At 42.5% G+C, this 14,297-nt stretch overlaps 1 protein-coding gene across 10 annotated transcripts in view; it reads left to right on the top strand.

The window, feature by feature from the left end:
* The window catches only part of macf1a (microtubule actin crosslinking factor 1a), a 413,795-nt gene that overhangs the window by 322,942 nt on the left and 76,556 nt on the right, over positions 1 to 14,297 (top strand). For all 10 annotated transcript variants that reach the window (XM_060942802.1, XM_060942796.1, XM_060942794.1 and 7 more), the window contains 6 exons: positions 6,152 to 6,308; positions 6,391 to 6,502; positions 7,795 to 7,857; positions 10,318 to 10,556; positions 10,683 to 10,812; positions 11,564 to 11,763. In XM_060942802.1, the coding sequence (XP_060798785.1) occupies positions 6,152 to 6,308; positions 6,391 to 6,502; positions 7,795 to 7,857; positions 10,318 to 10,556; positions 10,683 to 10,812; positions 11,564 to 11,763 (901 nt within the window). The remainder of the gene's footprint in view (positions 1 to 6,151; positions 6,309 to 6,390; positions 6,503 to 7,794; positions 7,858 to 10,317; positions 10,557 to 10,682; positions 10,813 to 11,563; positions 11,764 to 14,297) is intronic.

Below are 14,297 nucleotides of genomic sequence, written 5' to 3'. Positions count from 1 at the left end.
TCCATTGATTTCTGATGCAGTGTTTGCGTTCACATGGACGCATGGAATGTAGGCACTTTGGGTGGTGGCTTCCACACGTTGGTTGTCGTGAACGGTTTTGCGCTCGGGTTTCCGTCGGTGGGGGGTTTATAGCGTCATCGAAGCTGACTTTATGTTAGGACTGTTAATGTTATAGTCAGGCTGTCTGTTGTTGCCCAAATGAGGATGGGTTCCCTTTTGAGTCTGGTTCCTCTCGAGGTTTCTTCCTCATGTCGTCTGAGGGAGTTTTTCCCTTGCCACCGTCGCCGCAGGCGTGCTCATTGGGGATAGATTCGGGATAAAATTAGCTCATGTTCTAAGTCGTTCAAATTCTGTAAAGCTGCTTTGCAGCAATGTTTATTGTTAAAAGCGCTATACAAATAAACTTGACTTGACGTTGGGTAGATAAAGCGCTACGAAACACCGTGTTAGTGCAATAAAACTGCAAACTTGTATACTAGATTCTTTTATAAGGGTCTGGTATGGTGTGGTGGACATCTGTCCATCGAGTCACAAATTAAAAGGGAAAAACAAGTCTTAGCCATTAGAACAGCTTCAGCGCACATTGGCAGCCATACTAAAGGAATGTACACCATTCTTCCTGAAGATGTTCCCTTAGCTGGGGTTTTGGTGATGCAGAGATGCCTACTAGTACGGATTGGCCATATTTTGTACGGAAAAGTTACGTAAATACGATGTTACGGCAAACAGTGTTATTCTGTACGGAATTATTATAAAGTCTTCAAAAAATTCCAGTGAGTTGTTTTTAAATGTCCAAGCGACTTTTTCAATCCATGCGCGATTCACGGCTATTTATTTTCACGACAACCACACATGCTGTGTGTGACATGCGCAGATACCGCACATTTGTTCGCGCTGTTTTTGCTCGACATCACACACGCATGGTGCTGCTTCTCAATAGTGGAAATGAAACGCTCAGTATCGGGACAAGTGAAACACAGGTCTCAGGTGTTCCTCCCACAATATACGTTAGAATGGCCGTGCATTATACCCAGTCAAAAGGGCAATGGATACGCGCACTGCAAACTGTGTAGAACTGACATTAACATCACTCATGGTGGTCGCGATGACTGCAGGCGGCATGTCAACTCCAAAAAACGTATGGAGTATGCTGAAATGGCGAGTCAGGCGGAAAGTAAATCTGGAGGTATCCAGCAGTTTTTTTACGAAATCTGTGGATGAAAAGACACGGAACGTGACACGTGCTGAAGCGGTGATGGTTGACCTGTGCTTGGAGTTGAACTTGCCAATTAGTGCCATGGACGGGATAACGTCTGCAGTGAAAACTGGTTTCAAGGGGACTCTGACACAGCGAAAGCATTTCGGTGCTCGCGTTCAAAGGCGACAGCCATGACTGTGGAGATGGCGGCAGACACGAGGGGTGGATTGAGCAAATTAATGAGAAGTTCACCGTTTACTATATCCACTGATGGCAGCAGTGATACAAAAAAGCTGTTTCCGCTCGTTGTGCGGACTGTGGATGCTGTAACACATACTGTTCAATCAAATCCAGTAGCGGTGCCTATAATGTGAAGGTTCAGCAACAGGTATTTTAAATTGGTACTTTAGATCTATTAATGGTTTTTGTTAAGACTTCTGTGTTAACTTTTACGTTATTAACAACTGATAAAGTTGTGTTTTGATTTTCTTTATAAAGTTAATTTTGCATGATTTGTTTTGTTTCTTTTCTAGCTATTATTTAACTTCAAAGACCGATAGAAGGTGATTTCAAATGGCTCTATGTTGCTGCATGGATATATATTGCAGGGATGAGAATTTTTCCGCCGATTGGCGGATTTCCGACTTTTTCAGACCAGAATGATCGTTTTTGAGATCGATGTAAATCCGTTGAGAAATTTTTTTTTGGGGGGGGTATGATTAACGATCTGTGGTCACCTTATAACGCAGACATCCCAAGTGTCCCGGAAGTTCCGGGAGTCTCCTGCATATTGATAGAAGCGAGCAAGAGCGTGCATGCGCAACATTAAGGTCTGTGTCACGCATCTTAGAATGTGCACGCGCGAGGGAGACTGTGTGCAGTGTTGCCAGATACTGCTGACGTTTTCCAGCCCAAAATATGTTCAAAACCCGCCAAAATGCACTTAAAACCACCCAATCTGGCAACACTGCCTGTGTGCCTGTTCATGTCGCGCATGCCAGACAAAGAGCATCTTGATTGGGTTAGTCAGCAAAATAAGCCAATCAGCTTTCAGTGTGGGCGGGCTTTTATCTCTTTTCTCGAGGACCGGAGTTTTCAGTTGTATTGAGTCAGTGCAGCCTACAGGATCGGCATGGCAGAGAGAGAGAGAGAGCGCGCCCCAAAAAAATATATCAATTACATGCAGGGCTTTGAACCAGAATTTTTTTCCTATTGGTTCGTTCCGAACAGAAACGGAATTTTAACGTTTCCTGTTTTGGGTTCCACCATTAAATAGACGTTCCCGAACCGGTTAGAACAAAAAAATTTCGTTCCCGGAACGGTTAATTACGTTCCCTGTCAGCTGTTTAACAAATGGCTATAAAATTATGTCTCTGTCTCATCCAGCTTAAGCCAAATGTAGGCTAATTCTATTACAACCTTCATTAAATAAGACAAGAAATAATTCAAAACAATTATTATTTCAAATGTTGGCGATTTGGATTCTCAGTATGTCTTCCCATCTGCACAAACAGAAAAAGTGCCAAAAATGAAAGATTAGTGTGTTACCAAAGGCTAGTCAGGCCCTATAGAGGGCTACCGCATGACGTCACCGCGCCGCGAGATTTTGTTAGGCGCCATATTGGAAGACCAAGTACACATCTATGCAAGTACATACATACATAAAACAAACTACACCTGAAATGTAGCCAGGGCCGGTTCTGCCCTAATCTGGACCCGGGTGCAACATCGCGCAAACCCCCCCTCCCCCCCCAAAAAAAGAGTCTAAATCAGGACAACCATCACATAACTATAACTATAAACATTTTATATCAACTATTTTAACTAAATGGGCTATAATAAATAAGCCTGCAGGCAGCCACGGCGGGCTGCCTCAGAAAAGTAACCATTTGTCCTACCTTAACTCGTTTTGCATTTTCTGCCTCCTTTTTTGTATTTTCAACCCACCGTTTATTTTCTTTCCTTTTCTGAAAACCCGATTTGTGTCCAGACATTTTGTTCTGCTACCAACGAACTAACTCGTCAGGTCTCGTCTCTCGAGCCCGCGATGATTCCCGTGGGAAGGGCAACAGTTGATACATTTTTACAAACAGCCAATAGGGAGGTTGCAACGTTCAGGCTCTTCTTTGCTCAGACACTCAGTAATTCACTTATTATCACATGGAGGCGTGATAGTAGTCCACCTTCCCGCTCTCTCCATTCAGTCAGCGAACGTCACACAGGAAGTGAACCCCAGCGGGTCATAGAAACTTGCGCAGGAGAAGAATGACTTTTTAATTTGTAGGCTACGGAAACTTTGAGGAACGAAATAAAAACCGGTATTAACCGGTTACCATTATTTTTAATAAGCGTTTCTGTTCCGGAACATAAAAAATAATAAAGTTTCTGGTTTCGTTTCTGTTCCATGTGAAATAGAAAAAGTTCCCGGTTTTCGTTCCTTGAACCGGTTCAAAGCCCTGATTACATGTCATATATAAGTGTGTATCTTTTATAAATGGGGTTAGCTTATCTAATGTAGCATGTTGGGGAGAATCATGTCTGCCCAAATTTTTTAGGCCGAGATGAACTTATAGTTTTTGATTTAAAAAAAATTTCCAATATGTATTGCCCATTGTACATGCCTGTTCGTTAATTCAAAATCACCATCTCGATCTTCAAATTGACCATATGGTATCTGTATTACATTACACAACATCCTGTCCAGATAAAACCTAGTTAGTGCACACAACAGTTGAAAGGGAAGTGATGAGTGATGATGTTGAATGTTGCCTGCTTAATATGCAAGACCTCCTGCTACCATGATAACATCAGAAGAAAGCTTCAGAGAATTATATGATAAAACTTTTTTCTGGTTTGCACTTCATTGTAAAGGATTAGAGTATTCAAAGACATGAATAGCAAAAATGCAGAAATATAATACTGTAGAGCTCGTTTATATTAAAAGGTGCATTGATTTTTTTGAAATCATCAAATGTGAATTGATTAAAAACAAGTCTCTTGTACCATATTAATCATTTTCACCGGGAGTCCACCAAGAAGGGGAATTTATTTCTAAATAAATTGCAACTTTTTGCTGATAAAATTAATGGTTTTGGGGTAAAAAAAAAAGCCAAAAATCATTAGCCCCATGGGCCCCGCCCCAGTTTTTTCAGACTTTTAAAATATTTTTCATTCTCATCCCTGATATTGGGACATTAAGATAACAATGTTGGACTCTCTTTGGCATGAAATAAGAAATTTTTTTAAAATTTTTATTAGACTCTGTTAACAGGTAGAACATTTTGCCAGGCAATATAATATAATACTTTTGAGGAGTTACATTCAATACCAATGATTGGTAGTCAGCCGTAATGTCTGCAAACAGGGAACACTATTGTATTTAGAAAAATGTGAGAAATTGTATGCTCTAGAAATTTGTTGAGTGGAAATTCAATTGAGATGGCTGCTCGTGTTTTGTTTATTCACTTCACACAAAACGGTACTTTTTAATAATTTAAATGTTAAACATATTGGTATATACACCTCTTTATAATGGAAATGTGCATAAATTGTTACTGAAAGTCATTCCAAAATACTGAAAAATGTTTTCAAGAATACTGAAATTCAAAATTTGGGGTAGGCATCTCTGGTGATGGTGGGGTAGAGCAGTGTCCAACACTTCTTCTCGCCAAAAAATCTCCCATAAAATTTTTTAAGAGTTGAAATTTGGTGACTGTGCAGATCATAGCATATTATTTATATAATTTTCATCGTCATTAAATCATTCAGCGTGGCCTTGTATCCTGTGGCAGGGTCCTCAAAGAGACACATTCCCATCAGGATTAAAAATATATATATATTCATTATAGGATAAGTCAAGTCAACTTTGTCAAATATGCTATACATGCCCGAGACGTCCCTCAAAGGGGACAAGTGGACCTTGCCATTCGAACACCCCCAGAGTATAACCGATATTACAGACCGATATTACAGAGTTTTGCTCATGGCTATGGGAAGATTAGTTATTGGCACAGTATAGCCAGATTCCAGCGTAGGCTGAAGTCATGCCAGACACCACATGCTGAAAAATAAAACTTGTATGATTAATTTATTGTTAGTGAATTGTGTTATATCCTGCCAAACTGACATTATTACCCATTAGAAATGCTTTTCTGAAGGTCTCCGTGTTTGAAACGCCACAGTCGGTTGTTTATATAACGGAGTTCTGTAACAGTTGATATATGAGAAGTGGGATTATAATCATGCCCTCTGTGTGTTATTGGGAGCGGATAAGCCAAAACCTTTTCGTTATTCCTATGACTAAATATAATGTGCGTGATCCTGGCCATTCTGTAATAGAGAAATAGAGGAATGCTGAAGCACAGCCAGTTACAAGAGTTCATCGAGAGGATTTTAAGCTGTGGTTTGGATGGCATATCTTGAAAACAATCTCATCTCATTATCTCTAGCCGCTTTATCCTGTTCTACAGGGTCGCAGGCAAGCTGGAGCCTATCCCAGCTGACTACGGGCGAAAGGCGGGGTACACCCTGGACAAGTCGCCAGGTCATCACAGGGCTGACACATAGACACAGACAACCATTCACACTCACATTCACACCTACGCTCAATTTAGAGTCACCAGTTAACCTAACCTGCATGTCTTTGGACTGTGGGGGAAACCGGAGCACCCGGAGGAAACCCACGCGGACACGGGGAGAACATGCAAACTCCGCACAGAAAGGCCCTCGCCGACCACGGGGCTCGAACCCGGACCTTCTTGCTGTGAGGCGACAGCGCTAACCACTACACCACCGTGCCGCCCAACAATATCATGCAAAAAAAAAAACCCACCTTGTAAGACATTTGGAATGAAAAATGACTCCAACACCCACTAACCTAAGCAAATACATTCCCATTGGATACTCAGCACTTTTAATTAAATTGTCCAATTTTATTCTTCGATGTGTCTACAGGCTGAATGCCATCCAGAGCTGTGACCAGCAGCTGGTGCAGTTCCGCTCGCTTTCCGGCTCCCTCCTCAGGTGGCTGCAGATGGCACAAGAGCAGCTGCCTGTTAAAGAACCCAACTTCAACACAGAGGGCCTGCAGAGGAGAGTACAGCAGCTCAAGGTGGGTGTGCGTTTAGAGAAAATGACACGCAGTTGTGTTCTGGACGTTCAAGGTTATAAACTGTTCCACGATCTGCTCTCAGGACCTGCTGAGTGAATGGGAGTCCCAGGGCAGTCGAGTTCAGGAGCTAAACAAGAGCAGCTCGGAGCTGGAGAGTCTGATCATCAGCATCACTGCTCCACAAAGCAAGACTGGTAAGACTGGCATTCAGATTTTTCGCCTTGTACCTTCGATACGCCTTAAATAACCATCTTCATCGCTGCAATGGATTTCCATCACGTCTATATCTTGTCTTTTTTTGAGAGTGCATGCATTTAACAGAAATGGATAAAGCGTCTTATAAAGCAGTTTGTGAAAATCATCACATGCTTTTTTTTTTTTTCCCAAAAATGTTTTCTATTAGATGTGCGTCATTTTGAAATTTTGAGTAAAAAATAAGGGGTGTTCACACGGCAGCTTTTACTCCGGTGTAGCACCGGGGCTGCCCCGGTAGAGCGTTCACACGGTACAAAGTTATAGCGGTGTAGCCCCTGAAAGCTGCTTAAACCGGTGCAAATCTAACCCTGCTCGGGAGGTGGTTTAAGAAATTTACTCCGGAGTAAATGCTAGTTTGCGGGGCAGCACCGATATTAAATGGGACGTCTGAACGCTACAGGGGTAGACTCGCTACGCGTGAGGAGAGTTGATTACATACGGGCATTGCATAATTTGCATCCTGGTATTTTGCGCTTCCAAAATGGCGAATATCAACAACAACAGAACTGCGTGTCTTCCAGTGTTGCCAGATTGGGTGGTTTTAAGTGCATTTTGGCGGATTTGAACATATTTTGGGCTGGAAAACGTCAGCAGTATCTGGCAACACTGGTGTCTTCATCCACGTTGTTTTCCCGGCGCTTGGTGATGCCATGACAACCGGGAAAAGGAAGTACATTTTCACGCATGCGCATATTTCATTTCCGCATTATTACTATCGTATAGCACGGTCGCAGAAACTGCCGTGTGAACGCAAGTGGGGCTGCACCGGTGCTAACACGCTTCTCTCTAGTAAGCAGGTTTGTGACGTGTGAACGCTCCACAAAATTTACACCGGTGTAAGATATATCACAACAAAATACATCGGTGCAGCATCAATGCAAATATGTGCCGTGTGAACACCCCTATAGTTGCGTAAGAATCTCTCTTACATGTTTAAAATCACAAAGTTGGAAAGTGACAGGTACATCAAGGGAGTTTTAAATCCCTGTTTAATCAGTAATTAGTATCATGGATTACGAATTCTCATACCATAAAAGCTTCTCTTTATGTCCCAGGTGTGAGACTTGCGTATGTCTGCTTTAGCAACCGTCTCTATGTTTAACCTTTGCGAGCTTATACCTGTACACTGGTCTGAGCCTTGTGTGTGCGCGTGCGTACAAGTGCTTATGTCTTTGTAGCGTTCATGCATGCGTGTGTAGCACCGGTGTCTGTGTGTGTGTCTCTCTCCCAGGTGTCCCCACGCTCAATGGTGCCGGTGGCTCCAGCAGTCTCAATGGCATTCATACCTGCAGAGGTGAGCCCCCTCTACTGAGTGCACTGTGCTGCAGCTTACATTGTCTCCATCCACATCCCATTATATGCCATCATACACCCATAGTTTCACTCTATCCCCAGTCTATTACCCATCATACCGAGGACAGACCCAGGATTGATTCTGGGCTCCATTGTAAACCTTTCATTTGGCACTAAAACTTAAAGGACAACAATTAAATGAATCCCAGATATCAGATTTCTGGACAATTCTTGTCCAACTATTTTTGATACAAATGCATCAAACTCTCGTTGCAACTGGAAAACAACCCAACGCTGCATCCACTAAGTCATAGTGCTTTCATAAATTTGAAACGTCACGTGTCAGTTGTCTGTCTGTGTCCGTTTGGCTTGTTTGTTAGGCGGGGATCACACTGAGCAACGGTAATACTGGCAGAAAAAGCAGATTTTCTGTTTGCCGTGGTTCGGCAGCGGAACGGTCGACGCCACTAGCCTTCAGATCTTACTGTTGTCCAGTGCGTTTGAAAAAGCTGCTAGAAGAGACGTTCTACATCAGCTGGTTTTAACATTTTGGAGAAGTGTGACCGCTGCCTTTTTAATACACTACCGTTCAAAAGTTTGGGGTCACTTTGAAATGTCCTTATTTTTGAAAGAAAAGCACTGTTCTTTTCAATGAAGATCACTTTAAACTAATCAGAAATGCACTCTATACATTGCTAATGTGGTAAATGACTATTCTAGCTGCAAATGTCTGGTTTTTGGTGCAATAGGTGTATAGAGGCCCATTTCCAGCAACTCTCACTCCAGTGTTCTAATGGTACAATGTGTTTGCTCATTGCCTCAGAAGGCTAATGGATGATTAGAAAACCCTTGTACAATCATGTTAGCACAGCTGAAAACAGTTGAGCTCTTTAGAGAAGCTATAAAACTGACCTTCCTTTGAGCAGATTGAGGCCAAGTTTACATTAGACCGTATCTGTCTCGTTTTCTTCGCGGATGCACTGTCCGTTTACATTAAAAGGCCGGGAAACGGGAATCCGCCAGCGTCCACGTATTCAATCCAGATCGTGTCAGCTCCGGTGCTGTGTAAACATTGAGAATACGCGGATACGCTGTGCTGAGCTCTAGCTGGCGTCGTCATTGGACAACGTCACTGTGACATCCACCTTCCTGATTCGCTGGTGTTGGTCATGTGACGCGACTGCTGAAAAACGGCACGGACTTCCGCCTTGTATCACCTTTCATTAAAGAGTATAAAAGTATGAAAATACTGCAAATACTGATGCAAATACTGCCCATTGTGTAGTTATGATTGTCTTTAGGCTTGCCATCCTTCCACTTGCAAGTGGTAAGTGATGTGCGCTGGGATCACACACACAGCGGCTCAGTCCCGAATCACTGCTCGTGCACTTCACTCACGCTCTGTGAGCTGCGCAGGGCCGGAGTGCACACCCTCCAGAGGGCACTCGCTGTTCAGGGCGGAGTGATTTGGAGCGCAGGATGCCTGCGGAGCCGAGCGTATCCATGTATTGGTGTTGCTGTGTGCACGCAAATCATGTATTGGTGTTGCTGTGTGCACACTAATCATTTTAAAAACGTTAATCTGATGATCCGCTGATACGGTCTAATGTAAACATGGGCTGAGTTTGTGGAGCATCACATTTGTGGGGTCGATTAAATGCTCAAAATAGCCAGAAAAATGTCTTGACTATATTTTCTATTCATTTTACAACTTACGGTGGTAAATAAAAGTGTGACTTTTCATGGAAAACACAAAGTTGTCTGGGTGACCCCAAACTTTTGAACGGTAGTGTAAAATTAGAGACCATCCTTTACATAGCTTTCTCGCTACTTATAAAGAATCATCTGAGTGCTATAGCAATAGAACCTGTATAAGACCTGAACGTTTGAAGGATATTTTTTAAATCGGTTAATATAGAAATCTAATCTTTTTTTTTTTTTACATTTTGTAAAAAATGTAGATTTTGTAGTATTTTTCATAATTGTAAATGTTGCAATTGTGTATTACCTTTTATCTACTTTAACTGTAACATCTGATATGTACTTTTAAATGAAATAAAGATATTTGAGCCTTATGGCAGTGATGCCTGAGCATAGTGTTGGTTCAAGCTGAACTTGATTCAACTTTCTAAACACAGTGCAATGCATATCAATGTCAGTTGAGCGCTTCGCTTCGCATCACTAAGGAACGAAATATGAACTTTGAGTCTTAGAATTATGGCGCAAGTGTTGTTACGCTCTGCCACTGCCGCCTCCTTGGTTTTTTGTTTTGTTTTGTTTTTTTTTCCTTCCCCTCAATGTGATCCCTACCTTAGATTTATAAAAGATAACTGTAGAACAGGTAGTGATTTCACCATAAACAAGAAGAAACATGAAAACCCAACACATTCAACAGGCTACACTCCATTGAATAAAGTCGTCATTTATCTTATTTTGAAACTTTCCCAACCCTTCCCGCCAGACCTGACTGAGATCCAGGTGATGGTGGCGGATGTGAACAGCAGGTATGAGCAGCTCGGTGGGGATCTTCAGGAGAGGCAGAGCAGACAACAGGCTTCTCTGGAGTTGTGCCAGAAGGCCAGGCAGGACTCTGAGGCTCTGCTACAGTGGCTTGGTCCTCGGGAGCAAAGCCTGGCACAGGGGCAGACTGCATCACCCTCACGGCCTGAGATAGTGCGTGCCCAGGTGCGGGAGAACAAGGTAGGCATAGAGAGAAAACCTAGCAGTGGATGTTAATATAATTGTTCAGAACGTGGCGTTTTATCAGCCTGGTGTAACTTCAGATGTTGCATAATCAATGTAGTGACTATGACTACCTCCATGCAGACTTTGCTGTTGGAACTCTCAGAATATTCTGGAAAAGTGGAGGACCTAAAAAACACCCTAAAGCAGTTGATACAAGAAAATCCTGACTCCCCTGAAGCAGAGATCTGGAAACAGCAACTGAAAGACATAGGTCAGTAGATCAAACTACCCAGAATGGAGCGGTAGAGGACAATATGGTGGTGTTGAAGAGTACCATGGTATTATTGCGAGCACAGTTTTTACAATAGCTACTGTATAGCTATTGTAAAGGGTCACTAGTTTTTAAGCAGTACCACATTAAATTCTTCAAATGCATGTGGTGTTTTATGTGCATATTTGTCCAACACTAAAGCTAAAAAAATACTTTTGAAGGGGATTTAGATTTTCTAAAAGGTTGAGAGCTCCTCTGGCAAATCAAACAAAAGCTTGGTACAGTGCGTAGGTTGGAGGAACTGGAGGAGGCAGGAGAATGGAGCGAGCTCCAGGAAGAGCTTTTAGTCCTCCATGATATTTTATGTTTCTTGTGTGACTCAAAGCGTTAAAATTACTCTCAAAGCAAAATTCGTGCTTTATTGAAACCACATGCAGGGACCAGACTAGCTCTTCCTCTGACTCAGAAAGCAAGAGGGCAAGCATGTATTGCTATCAGGATCGCCTGGGTACACGTTTGTGCTTCTGTGATGCCAGTTCATAAACAGACTAAATTAGAAGTTATTGTTTTGCGTTCCTTTCATCTTAATTCCCTGTATTTCCAACTACAATGATTGATTATTCATGGTTACACCGTTTTCCAGACCGTTACTATGGCTACCCGTGCACCCGGCTTCTGTTATTGTTTCAAGAGGCATCCTGATTAGTTGTTTATTTTACACAACCACATTTACCATTGCTTCTTTTCTTAGAATTTCGATGGGAGAAAGCCAGTCAGACCGCAGCACAGAGACAGACAGAACTGGAGACGTGTGCTGACAGACTGGGCAACTTTGAATCAGCAGCCAATCAGCTCAGCCCCTGGCTGCGAGAGAAAGAGCTGATGATGAGTGTGCTTGGTCCCCTGAGCATCGACCCGAACATGCTCAACACTCAGAAGCAACAAGTGCAGGTATGTACGTACAAAGGTGCACATTTGAGTGCAGTTGATTGGCCTTTATCCATCCAGAGTTAAATGTTGAGTAAATTTGTGGGTGTGCACTGCAATAAGACAGCAATCCAAAACATAAAGAACGCTCAAGATGATTTGAAAAGAAGCAGTTGTTTTTTTCCATTGAGTCTCTCAAACTTTAGAAGTGGTTTGAAGAAATCTGCCAGCGTGGAAGAATTAGAGAGCAAATATTACAACCGAGAATATCCAAAACAATCTGAGAAAATTTTGAACATCTTTGTCACTTCTGTAAAACGTGTGGTACATCTGTAAAGCCTAACACACCGTCTTTTGATGAAGTAAAAGTTTCTTTGCGTTCTTTCTTTTTATAAGGGTATACAAACCTTTGCACTCAACTGTACATTTTTCCTGCTGTCCACTTAAGCAAGTTCCCGTTTTCTAACAGTTCTTTTCGTTCCTGTGAGGAAATGACCAAGACTAGAAAGGAGCAGAATTTTATTTATATATAAAAGGCGTTTAAAAATTGCATATGACACTGCGAATTGTGCATTTAGCATATCTGAGAAAGCTGTAAGTTGGTGAAAATCTGCCTTTTTAAATCTGTCGTGGAGCCCATTCTCCTCTATGGAGCCGAGACCTGGACCCTCAGAGTACAACAGCAGCAGAGACTGGATGGTAACTATACCAACTTGCTACGCCGAGTTCAGAATATTCACTGGTCAACGCATGCTACGCTACAGGAGATTTACAGAGACCTGTCCCCAATTTCTACTCGGGTTAGGCAAAGGAGGCTGAAGTTCACTGGGCGCTGCTACCGCGCCAAGGATCAAGCGATCTCCCGACTGATACTGTGGAGCCCCGGCCGGCTCCCTGTAAGGTCACGAAAGCTAACTTTCCCTGCCACCATCGCAAGGGACTCGGGAATACCTCTGTTGTATGCAGCATCTCGGCCGAAGGAGGAGGATGATGATGAAGTTGGTTTCAAATTACTTATCAGCTAGAACCCAATGTGTTTATTTTGTTGCGTCGTCTTTTTCCTTTATACATGTATCAAAAGGTGTCCCTCAAGGCTCCGTATTAGGACGACTGCTATTCTCCATATATGTAAATCTTTGTGATTAATTTATCAAATGTTGCATTCCATTTTTACGCAGATGACAGTCGTCTATTGCTCGTCCCCTTCAGTTGGACAAACCTTTGAATTCCTGCAGTCTGCTTTGGATGTTCAGTCCCATTTAACTCTGCTTAAGTTGTTGTTAAATAAAGACAAAACCAAGTTTATGCAATTTTCAAATGGCAAACAGGCGACATCTAATCTCAAGATCTCAAGGGGTTGAAATTAGAGCCCTGCACTCCCGCGGGAGTCCCGCGGGACCCGACGCAAAGCAGTGCGGCGCGGGACAAATTTTGAAAGCTCATTGCGGGCGGGAGGGGGAGTGCACAGTGCGGGCGCGGGCGGGAGAGGTGATAAGCTGCAGTCCCGCTAACTAAAAACGTGTTTAAAATAAAATTTATAAATTATTAATTTATGTCTATCATATATAATTTGTGCTGGATATTTTATTTGGCATTAATAAAAACATTTTAAGATGCCTAAATTTGCGGATGTGGTCTAATCTCGCGTACGTTTCCGATTCCTTTCCGCTCTTCCGTGTTTGAGATCTCCGATCATGGCAGAAGAGCAGAGCTCCTCTAGTGAAGCTCACAGTGCTTCAGAAGTAAGTGCTGCTTTAAAAAGAGGTACATTTACCGTTGTTAAGTCAAGAATATTAGTCCTAAGTATTAAAAAATATATTAAAAAGTATTAACTAGTATTAAAAAGGACTGTGTATCGCACAGATTGTTCAATTTAAAGCGAGAAATAGGCAGTGTATAATCTGAGGAGCTGGTTGTGGTTGCGCAGCACTTCATATGAGAGGAGAATGAAATCGCGGTTGGAATCATAACACCACAGACTCGGAAGTGGGAGTGCGAGTGCGCAAAGCGAGAGCTGTCAATCAAAGCGAGAGCTGTCAATCATGAGCGCATGCAGCGCTCAACTTGGAATGTGTCAGCAGAATGTCAGAGTCTAAACAATAAACTTACAATAAATGAAGGATCGGTCAGTGGAGAGCTCAGCTAAGCTCAGCATGTTTAATTCCCCAAGCCAATGACAAGAACTTTCGTGAGAAATAACGCGAACGTCTGCATCATGCGGGATTTGCGGGCGGGAGCGGGACAAAATACGGCAGGCGGGAGCGGGACTGAAAATCATGATTCTTTGCGGGAGCGGGACTGCACAATGTGGGAGCGGGACTGAAAATTCTGTCCCACGCAAACCTCTAGTTGAAATTGAAATGGTCACAACATTTTAAGTATTTAGTTATCATTATTGACCAAAATCTGTCATTTAAACCACATATTCAAAACCTCGTCTCCAAGCTGAAACTTGAATTTAAGAGGTTTTATTTATTTTTTTAAGGAATAAATCCTGTTTCTCCTTCCAGGCAAGGAAACACTTGATTTTTGGGGGGTTTAATAACAATTCTAGGATT

The sequence above is a fragment of the Neoarius graeffei genome, chromosome 16 (assembly GCF_027579695.1).
Source record: "Neoarius graeffei isolate fNeoGra1 chromosome 16, fNeoGra1.pri, whole genome shotgun sequence".
Taxonomy (NCBI): domain Eukaryota; kingdom Metazoa; phylum Chordata; class Actinopteri; order Siluriformes; family Ariidae; genus Neoarius; species Neoarius graeffei.
The sequence above is the reverse complement of the archived record's forward strand: the minus strand, read 5'-3'. Positions and strand labels throughout refer to the sequence as shown.